Consider the following 10,576-nt stretch of genomic DNA (forward strand, 5'->3'; position numbering starts at 1 on the left):
TGACAAAATCAGCTGGAAATATAAAACTGGCCACCTCAACTAATACATCATATAGAATCCCCACAGGCCGCTTCTATATCTGTCTGCCATAACTAATCTCATGTTCGTGGGAGTAGGATCCCTCAAACCCAGTTTATTATACACAACAAGCGGCATCAAGTTTATACTGGCTCCTTAATCACATAGAGCTTTTGCGAAATCAAGAGGCCTAATAGTGCACGAGATAGTAAATACTCTTGGGTCTGCCTTCTTCTGCACCAACGACCTTGTGGAAATAGTACCACAATGATGGAGATTGTCCACCGTCTCATAACTAACTGTCTACTTCTTCATAACAAGGTCTTTCATGAACTTTGCATACTCGAGCATTTGCTCCAATGCCTCCACTAATGGCAAGTTGATTGTCAACTGCTTAAATATGGCCATAAACTTGCCAAACTTTGTATCGTCGACCTTCTTTTTCAACCGATGAGGAAATGGAAGAGGTGGTTTTGGGATTGTAGTAACCACCACTTTGGTCTCTTTTCCCTTGCTCTTCTCCAACTCATTAACCTACTAATGGTTGGATGGTGTATTATCAATAACTTCATCCAGTTTCTTGGACTCCACTGGATAAGTTTCTTCATGCTCAATATCCTCTGTAATCACAGCTTTGCCCACAGACGGGCCTAGTAAAACCTTACCACTCCATGTGGTAATTGCCATGCAGGAGCCATCATTTTGAGGATTCTAAACTGTATCACTTGGCAAAGTTCCGCTCTTCCTCTGATTTAATGCTGATGAGAGTTGGCTCATCTGTTGCTCCAACTGCTTGATAGAAGTAGAGTGTGAGTTTACCAACTGACTCATGGAAGACAAATCACTCTTCATAGTAGTCACCCCAGAGTTGGTAGTCTTAACTTTATTTAATAATTTCTCCATCATGTCCTCCATGGATATCTTGCCAGAGCTAGTTGCAGCATTATCTCTGCTTCCAAGAGGTACATATAGTCCACTCTTATCATTTTTGCTCTTCCAGTTTCCTTGATCTCTATCCTTGTAACCAGCTTTATCATAATAGTTCCGACCTTGATTTCATTGGCTACTGCCTCGAAAACCTCCCTGATTATTTAGATAGTTTGCCTCTTCTTTCGAATCAGAATCAGCTTTTCCCTGGGATGCAACAACTTTCACCTTCTCCATTTTTCCAGACAATAGATGCTTAGTCAACAAATCCATCTATGTCTTTAAATGTGTCATATCCTGGTCATGTTTTTTCTCCTTCTTGCATTGCTCTGCAGTCATACTACCAGAGATAATAGGGCTTGCTACCACAGAATACCTGGTTTGCCAAGCTCTACTCTGTTTGGTCATCCGATCAAGCATCTTCGAGGCCTCTAGAAAAGTAAGGTCAACAAATGACCCTCCTGCAGCATTGTCCACGACTGGCTTCGTAATAGAGTTCAAAGCCCGATAAAGAGTCTCCATCAAATAAATATTTGTTATGTTATGGTTCGAGCATTGCATCAGCTTCTTTTTAAACTTTCCCCAGGTCTCACAAAGAGCTTCAGTGAGAAGCTATCGAAAGTTACTGATTTCATCCCTCAACTATACCCTTTTAGAGGGTGAAAAGAACCTTTCTAGGAAAGCCTCTTTCAACTACCTCCAGTTGGTTATAGAGTCGGGAGTCAATTCGTTTAACCATAGTGTTGCCTCCCCAGACAGGGACAACGGAAACAAACGCATACGGATAGCATTTGGACCCACTCCTAGATTATCAAAATACTTGCAAATGGTGACAAAATTCACCAAATGCATGTTTGGATCATCTCTAGGAAGACCAACGAAAAACCCCTTAAGATGAAGGAGTTAAACCATCGTACTGGTAATATTAAATTTAGCTTCTGGTGCTAGAGGTGGAGGAATGATAGATTTAGTTGCACCTACTCCATCTATTCCATCTTCGTCGTCGTTCAGATCAAACTGCACTAGTTGACGCTCTTGCCTTGCCCTAAAGGGGCGATTTTTATTTACATTCTGATTCACAGGTGTAGCCACATTTTCTGCATGCCTTAGATTAATAGGATCTAACAAGTCGTCATCCCTCAAATCATCATCATCTGGATTAGGATGACATGCCTGTTGATCGTCATTCTGCTGATTTAGTTAAGCTCTAGCCAAAGCGGCTAGTCTTTCAGCATCTTAGGGATATGCCATTCTGCCAATTAACTGCGGTTCCGAAAGTATTGGTAATAATGGTGCACCCGATATCCTTGTACTTGGCATTCATAATATCTCCCCTGCACAGAATAAAAACAACAAACAAAAGTAAAATTTAGGAAACTTGACCAAAGGTCAATTAATAAGCACAAACTTAATTGACAATCGTATTCCCCGGCAACGGCGCCAAAATTTGATACACCCAAATTACATCGCTCTTACGAGAGAGTAAGCGGTCGCTATCAAATATAGAACCCAACTAGGTTGGGTGTGGAATCCCACAGGGAATACTGTGTTCACCAAGTATTGTGACTGTTATTAGACTGTTGATCTAAATTTCCAGAGTAAAGGGGGTTTAGATTTGTTAATAATGCTCTTTCGTTCTTGTATCACACAGTGGTTCAGCTAATGGGATTTAATGTAAGTGTAATTTCAATGAAAATAAGTTAACTAGAGTTATGCTCACCGAGATGTTCAAACACAATTAGGGTTGTGAACTTGTGCATGAATTCTAATTTATACTCTCAATTGCAAGAAGTATTGAGTTCTAAGAATTACCCACTTGTTTCTCAACCTAATGGGTGTTTTACCCTTTTCTTCTTTCGAAACTAAAGGATCCATATATCACTCAATAGAACTCTCATGAGGGTTGATCCCGTTTGGGCATCAACCTGTGACCCAAAGGGTAAACCTATGAATTGCATGTGAATCACCTTTTTTCCCAACATCTACTTTCTTGTCAAACAAGTGGGGTTCATGGACTCACTTCTCAAGTTTGCAACCAAGAGATGTCATTAAAATGAAGAGAGATTCATGCAATTTAGATAGATGATAGAAATCAAATGAATTCACAACCCCAAACAATTCTCTACATCAAGGCTCCCATAACCCTAGTTATGGGAGTTTAGCTACTCATCTCCATATAAGATATCAAAGATATATTGATGTTCATAAATAACTTCAAGAGAGTACTTACAAAAATTACAATATTGTTCTTCTCAATCTTCAATGAAAACAAATAGAGAATAACAATCAGATCATAATTTTTGGCTACCAATCTCAAGGAAAAGTGTTACACAGCTCTTAATAGAGAAGAAAAGTATGAACTCCTTTCAAAAGATCCGGAATAAACCCTAATACTTGGTATTTATATATTTCCAGAACTGGGATTTTAAAATTTGAACTGGAGTTGCCGCTTCATGCTCGACGGGTCGAGCAACGGTTCGTCGCTGAGGTGACGGTTCGTCGCCTAGACCGTTGTTGGAGCTCCAGTGAGTCCATCTTCTGCTTTTGGGAGACGGGTAGGGCGACGGTGCGTCGCAGGGCCGACGGTCCGTCGTCTGATCCGTCGCATGACTTCTAGTGATTCTGCATTCTGTCTATTGGTGACGGTTTAGGCCGACGCTTCATCGCAGGGCCGACGGTCCGTCACCTAGACCGTCGCAGGATGTCCAGAGTTACTGTCTTCTGTTTTTGGGCAATGGTTCAGGTCGACGGTCCGTCGCCTAAGCCGTCACTAATTATTTTTCCTTTGTTTGGCCTAGTTTATCCAAGTTATTCTTCATACTCAGTTCTTATCCTGAAAACACTAAAGTACACTATTAAATACAATAATAGTTACTTGAAAACACACAATTATTCTAAGAAAAAGGCCTGAAATGTTCCGTCAAAAGCCGGAACATCATTTATCAAAATTCTCAGAGGTGTTGCAATACGTACAAAGATATAATATATGAAACCTCAAGCAATCGAACCGGAGCACACCAAATCAGTGGTTACATCTACAAAATCACAAGTAAACCTTCACATTTGGGAATCTTGTGGTTAAGCTGAAGTTGCAAAAGTGATGCTTTTGAAATTTCTAAAGACATTTAACGTTGATATTGATAAGGGCAGGAAATTCTCTCCGTTAGAAGCAATGAAATTCTTCAATTGTATTTCTTTCTTATAATTCTACAAGTTATGTAATAGAATAAGAGATATCAAAATTGTGGCCAAACAGTGCAATAGTATAAGCCCACTGTGGCCGCTAGCATTTGGTAGGTACGGATAAACATCCGGAGGTGGCATAACACAATTGTCACCATTAAAGTAAACCTTATGAGGGAAAGCCCATCCTTTTTCAAAGGTGAACTTCGATTTATCCTTCCTAAGTAAAATCTCCGATTGCACATTTCCATAAGGTCCACCCTGCATTAGTAGATCATTGTAATATTTTATTCCCCAAAACATTGCAGTATCATCTGTAAAAGATCAAATTCAAAAGAAGCTAGTTAGAAAGCTCAAATTTTATCGGAAATTTGTATTTCCATGTCAAGGGAAAACATTACTCACTAATCGGACCATACGGGACCAGTGGCGCATAATTAAAGCTGAATATCTGGGTGAGATTCTCAAAGTTGGGGTGCTGAACAACAAGATTCCACTGGGAATAATTCATTCTATAGTTAAAATTTGTTATCGTAATTTTTACCCTCCAGTAAGCTTTGTAGTTGGTCTTAACATGCCAATGAACTCTAATGGGACACATATGCTTAGTACACCGCACAAGAGGTTTGTAATCATTCTTTTCAGAAATTCGTAGTGCTGAAGCTAAATAAGGGGAGTCTGGCCTGTCAGTGAGCATAAAAAAATATCAGATGAATATTAAGAACTTATGGAAACCAAAATAATAAAGAATAGTAGAATTTGAGATTAAAGATTGTGTCCGCTCACTCTATGCATGTTCCCGGGTGAGTTATGCTATTTTGGCAACCACATGTGCAAGTCGGGCAATTTATAATTGTGTCATTGTAGAAAGAGGACAATGAGACACAACAACTGGGTGCCGTCTGGGCTTGGAACTGTGAATATGTGCAAGTAACATTCCATGTCACTGCAAGTAAAAGATGCAATTAATATGATTGTATCTTTAATTTTACTAGTATAGACTTGGAAAATCTCATGATCAAAGAGGTGTGCATCATTTACGAATGTGTCATGTCACTGATGTCTTGAGAAAGTAAGGAAACATAGTAGAAGTAACAATACACTTGAATTGAAAAAGAAAAACATGTAATAGCGAAAGAAACTATTATTGCATATTCGTAGCTTTATAACCCACTGTAACTTACTCAAAGCTTGAGTGAACCTCCTTCCATCTGGTGTTAGAAACTTGGTTGGTTTCCCCTTCATTGCAGGGCCACAGGTATATCCAGGTCCTGGTGCCTTGAGGGTGAAGTTTTTTGGCAACCTCACTGACTTGTTACTTGTTCCTGCTTGACCAACGCTAAGTTGAAATGCACTAACAGCTTTCTCTGGGTCTTGAATCCACGAGCTTATCACTCCACCTTTGCAGCAATTTGCAATTTGGTGGTTATACGGAGTTCCTGGAAACAAGTCGACAATGGTTGGGTCTCTTTTGCAACAATGAGGTATGTTCCCTTTGAATCTTGAACAGTCTCCTTGCTCTGTGGCTTGACTTCCAACTGCACTCCAAATTACCTCTTTTTTTGCCCATGTCCAACTCAGTTGCCACCCCGGTGCTTGAATATGACGATATTTTTGGAAGTTATATATTGTAATAATAGCCTGGTTAATTGAAGTAGAAAGAAACACAGTTAGGGTCAAACACAACTGTGGTAAAGTTCATTATAAGCTGTGATGATTGTTAAATGACAAGTAATATTCCTACAGAAAAAAAATTATAGTATTAAACTTCCATGTTTGCACTAATTCAAATAGATATGGAAATAATGCTAACTCAAAGAGAACTTGTAAAAAAACAAAATATCAATTTCATCTTAGTCTTATGGTTCCCCAAACCTTTGATAAATTAAAATTGCTTAGATTGGAAAGTTAATATAAGGGGGGGCCTTTGTGCTCTGCAGAAAGAGATACAACAAATGTCCCTTCTATAGTCATCTGATCTCCCCATTGTTGAAAGATGTTGAAGAACATTTCATAAGTAAAATAAGATAAAATACACTCACAACATATCCATCTGGAGTCCAAGACTTGACATCCCACTTGACGGTAATATTTCCATTGGGATCGAGTACATCATAAGCATCTGCAACAATATTCAGCAAACAATCTCAAGGTTATCAAACAAAAATTATTTGTCGTTTAATTTCTCGAGAGCTTGTTCTTCGTTTTACTTGTCTATGCAAGTAAAATTTTTAGAACTTGTTTTCATGACTGAGCCAACAACAAACCAATAATCTAAACTAATTCATCAACCTGGCCAAAAAAAAATGCATAAGCCACAGTATCACCGTACAATTTTGATGTCCAGAGCATTATAAATGTAACATTTTGGTAGAATCTAATATTAACCAATGTGAACTAACTCATCAAGAACCAACAAAAAAAATCAGTAAAGGCACAGTTTAAGCACCAAATTTCTACAATATCAATATACCAGTCCTTATAAATGCATATGGTTACTTAAAAAACATTAAGCAGGCGAAATTATCAATGATCCTAAGACAACAGAATACATTAATTAAATATTTAATTCTTCTAGACCACCAACTTGAAGTTTGACCATCAAAATTAATCAAACCGTACCCCCCCAAAATAAAATGTAAAAATTCAAGATTATCATAATCCATTTGTGTAATCTTGATTCTCTTCTTTTCGATTCAATGAAACGACTACATTAGCAATGTTACATTTTGAAGCAAATCCAAAATACTCCCTCCGATCACTTTTACTTATCACGTTTGAAACCATATTACCACATTATCCAATTAATTTGGAGAATAAATATTTAATGCTAACGATACAACATGCAACCAAAAAAAAAAGTAATTGTCATTCTTAATATGTTAAAAGTCACAAGTAAATGAAAATTTATTTTTAACAAGTGAATGGAGGAAATATTCATTTCTATGTACAAAATCAGCTAGACTTGCTGTTAGAATTGAAAGATAAGAACAAAAAAGTTTCTTTGTATTTTTATGGATGATGACAGAGGGGATAAACATGTTGGACGCTGACTCACCTGTATGCGTAAAGCACATAAGAGAAAGCAACAATTCTATCAGAATGGGAGAAGTGCCAAATTTAGTGATTGATGATGATCTTGAGATGGAACATAGACAGAGACAGACCTCCATTGCTGATCAGGAAGAAAATGGATGGAAAAAAAATTAGTGTGTTTTGGAAACTTGGGAAGGGTGGCCAATGGTAGTTTGTGTTGGAAATGGACAAAGAAAAAGAAGAGGGAATTAGAATGTGTAGTTGCCCTTTATAGAGCCATGTGGACTATTAATGTTAATCACTTCCTTCCATATTACTTGGATACCTTACTGCAAATATATGTCCTAAATTATTTATTCATTACTATATTAAAATAAAATTAATTGCAATTTTCGTACTTTACCCCCAACAAGTAGTATTTCTTGAAAACAAAAACAAGTTATGTATAAAGTTTCAAAAAAAAATTGTAACGGAATAAATAAGTAGAATTGTCATTCTTATTTATGATTTTTTAGAAAACGCTTAAAAAAGAATGTGGACAGCTGAAATGTTATTTTTTTCTTCTCAATATAGTTGACATGTAAAAATTTTATCTCAAAATAGTTGACATATTTAAATAATTAAGAGGTAATTAATCATTTTTTCAGCTACACCCTTAATAATTAATTCTAAAATTATTTTGAATAAGATTTATGTAATCAATAGATACTCTTTTCATTCAATAATATTTGTTCACTATTGATTTGATACATAGATAAAGATACAATAAATAATAAGTGTAGTTTTTCTATATCACCATTTGAATATTATAAATGTAATATCTTGAGAAATGTATTGGGTGCTGAGTACTATATTTAATAGTAAGGATAAAATAGATAGAAAAGGATAAATTATACATTGATTTTTTAAATTGTACAAATATTGTTGAACAATTATTTTTAATATAGTGAATAATGAATAAAGGAAATAATAGGACTATATTAGTTAATTTTCACCCATTATTATTTTTTTATTAAGAGTTGTGAAAAATCTAATAGAGCACAGGATGAATTGAGGGGGGGGGGGGGGGGGGGGGGGTTATTCAAAGGGGGAGGGGTGAAATAGACTTTATAGAGCTGTCCAAGATGAGACTATTAATTTGTTTTACTCAATTGTGATTATGACTTACCCGAATTTAATTATTAGGACACTAAGTGTGGTTAGCTTCTAATGAAAATTTTCTACGTTTACATTAAAACATCCAAATAAAGATAATGTGATGTACAAATTAATTTACAGCCACGAATAAAGTCTACGTTAATTTTTCCTCGTGTTATCTCATTTATATTTTCTACAAGTTTTTACGTTTGAAAGTTTTGAAGGAGAATTTTCAAAACCGAAATCATTAAATACATTTTTATAAACTTTATTTCCAGAAATTCCTTGACCCATTAAAATAATAGTTGAAAAAAAAAAAAAACAATCTTCAATTAAATTCTACAAATCATGACATTAATTTGCATGAAAAATCTAAAACTAATGAGTTTCTTTGTTAATATGACACCTAAGAAATATTTAAAAGGACATGAAGAATTCAGGGGTATGACCACTAAGGAAAGTTCAAACTAAACGTAAGATTTTGTGGATATGACTAATAAAGAAACTTCAAACAAAATGTATGATTGGGTATGTGCTGGAGAAATTCATGATTTTTGGAGAGATTATAGGAGGAGAAGGAGGGAGAAACTATGGTTTTGTATTTAAGATTGATTTTGATTTGATTTGGGGATAAATTAAAAATAAAGGAAGAGAGAAAGAAATTATTTTAAAACTAAAATGTATTTTAATGAAAAATATAAAAGTATTGCGGGTTATTGATATTTAACCAAAAAGTTTTAACTTTTGGTTGTGTGATGCCAAAATTAGGAGATTTGGCTTCATGTCAATTTAAAAACTATGTTGACACACACTGCCAATTTGCCAAGGTTTTACTACTATGTATGGGCCACGATCCTATTCCCATGATATTATTTAGGCCATGTTAATCTAACACTTCTTAAATAAGTTAGTCAGAAGTGTATTTTATTAAATTAATTTTATTAATTATGCTTCAGACTTCAAATTTTATCCTACTATTATTTTATGGAGTTATTTAATAGTAAAAGTAGAAATTAATTTTCCTAAAATATAGTTGTAGTGATTAGCTAATGCAGGATTGACCTTCTGAAAACCTTTTAGAACCATATACTTGCAAATTGCAATGTACCCCGACCAAACACACTATCAAATGTAATAGTAGACATGGAAAGCGCTAATATAGCACGTGCCATTCTAGAAAGTAAGGTATGTTGGGTTCGAAATCGAGAAGGCGTCATGCGAAAGCTTAAAGTTTGCAAACCTTGAGACAATAAATTAGACGACAAAGAAAATAATATTAAAAAGCATTAAATTATTATATGTTTTGGCCAATCGGCCTACATATTATAAAACCTAATATAAAAAACATTAAACCTATTGGGAGAAATCTCCCCCTAAACAAAGACTCTTTAAAGACTAAATTGTGGATTTTGTTGTGTTATGATATGAGAAGAGGGTCTTCTATTTATAGGTTCCAAAACATTTCCTCCAAGAAAGAGGTTGGGCAAATATGGGAAAAGTTTTATATTTTCTTTTCAAAAAAAAGTAAAAATAAATATGGTTACTCTTATTTTTCTTTCAAGAAAAAGTAAAACTTAATTTTTGTAAGAAAATCAGGGCAAAAACCCAACAAATCACCCTTTTTTGCTTGATTTTCTTCACTTGATTTGCCTTCTTTATATTTTTTATCTTTGTTCTTCACAAAATCTTCATCACTGCTGCTTGCCATGGTTAAAAATAAGGTTTAAAATATTATGGTTAAAAATTAATATTTTGTTTTTATTTTTAAAGATGCAGCAACAGAAATGTTGAAAATATGATTGAAACTTACTCTCCACATGTAGTTGGACAAAAATCCTCATTATCATCAAATTTATTGCAAATTGATTTGAACTTCTTTGGACTGTCTTCAACCTCGTTTTACCAAACCACTGGATCTTTGAACCGTAGGCTCTGATACCACTTTTTGGGTTCGAAATCTAGAGGGCGTCATGCGGAAGCTTAAAGTTTGCAAACCTTGAGACAATAAATTAGACGACAAAGAAAACAATACTAAAAAACATTAAATTATTATATATTTGGCCAGTCGGCCTACATATTATAAAACCTAATATAAGAAAACATTAAACCTATTGAGAGAAATCTCCTCCTAAACAAAGACACTTTAAAGACTACATTGTGGATGTTGTTGTGTTATGATATGAGAAGAGGGTCTTCTATTTATAGGGTTCCAAACCTTTCCTCCAAAAAAGAGTGTCACATCCCTTTTTCAACATCCAAAAGATTAATTTTTTAA

General features: G+C 35.1%; 1 protein-coding gene across 1 annotated transcript; it reads right to left on the reverse strand.

Annotated features, from left to right (window-relative positions):
* Nucleotides 1–3,275: 3,275 nt before the first annotated feature.
* Nucleotides 3,276–7,504, reverse strand: LOC107865924 (COBRA-like protein 1). Its single transcript, XM_016712112.2, has 6 exons — nt 7,187–7,504; nt 6,171–6,250; nt 5,313–5,769; nt 4,915–5,074; nt 4,534–4,811; nt 3,276–4,442 (listed from the first exon to the last, which is right to left on the reverse strand). The coding sequence occupies exons 1-6, from the start codon at nt 7,299–7,301 to the stop codon at nt 4,153–4,155; spliced, it is 1,380 nt and encodes a 459-aa protein (XP_016567598.2). The 5' UTR covers nt 7,302–7,504; the 3' UTR covers nt 3,276–4,152.
* Between the last annotated feature and the right edge of the window lie 3,072 nt (nt 7,505–10,576).

Source organism: Capsicum annuum, chromosome 3, assembly GCF_002878395.1.
Source record: "Capsicum annuum cultivar UCD-10X-F1 chromosome 3, UCD10Xv1.1, whole genome shotgun sequence".
Lineage (NCBI taxonomy): Eukaryota > Viridiplantae > Streptophyta > Magnoliopsida > Solanales > Solanaceae > Capsicum > Capsicum annuum.

Bases quoted from the DNA above. Each gene is read 5' to 3' on its own strand.
- LOC107865924 (XM_016712112.2), bottom strand. From the start codon at position 7,301: ATGGAGGTCTGTCTCTGTCTATGTTCCATCTCAAGATCATCATCAATC. The intron at 5,075-5,312 runs GTAAGTTACAGT...TTTTACTTGCAG, and splicing joins GAGGTTCACTCAAGCTTTGA to TGACATGGAATGTTACTTGC. The intron at 4,812-4,914 runs GTGAGCGGACAC...GCTCACTGACAG, and splicing joins CACCCGGGAACATGCATAGA to GCCAGACTCCCCTTATTTAG.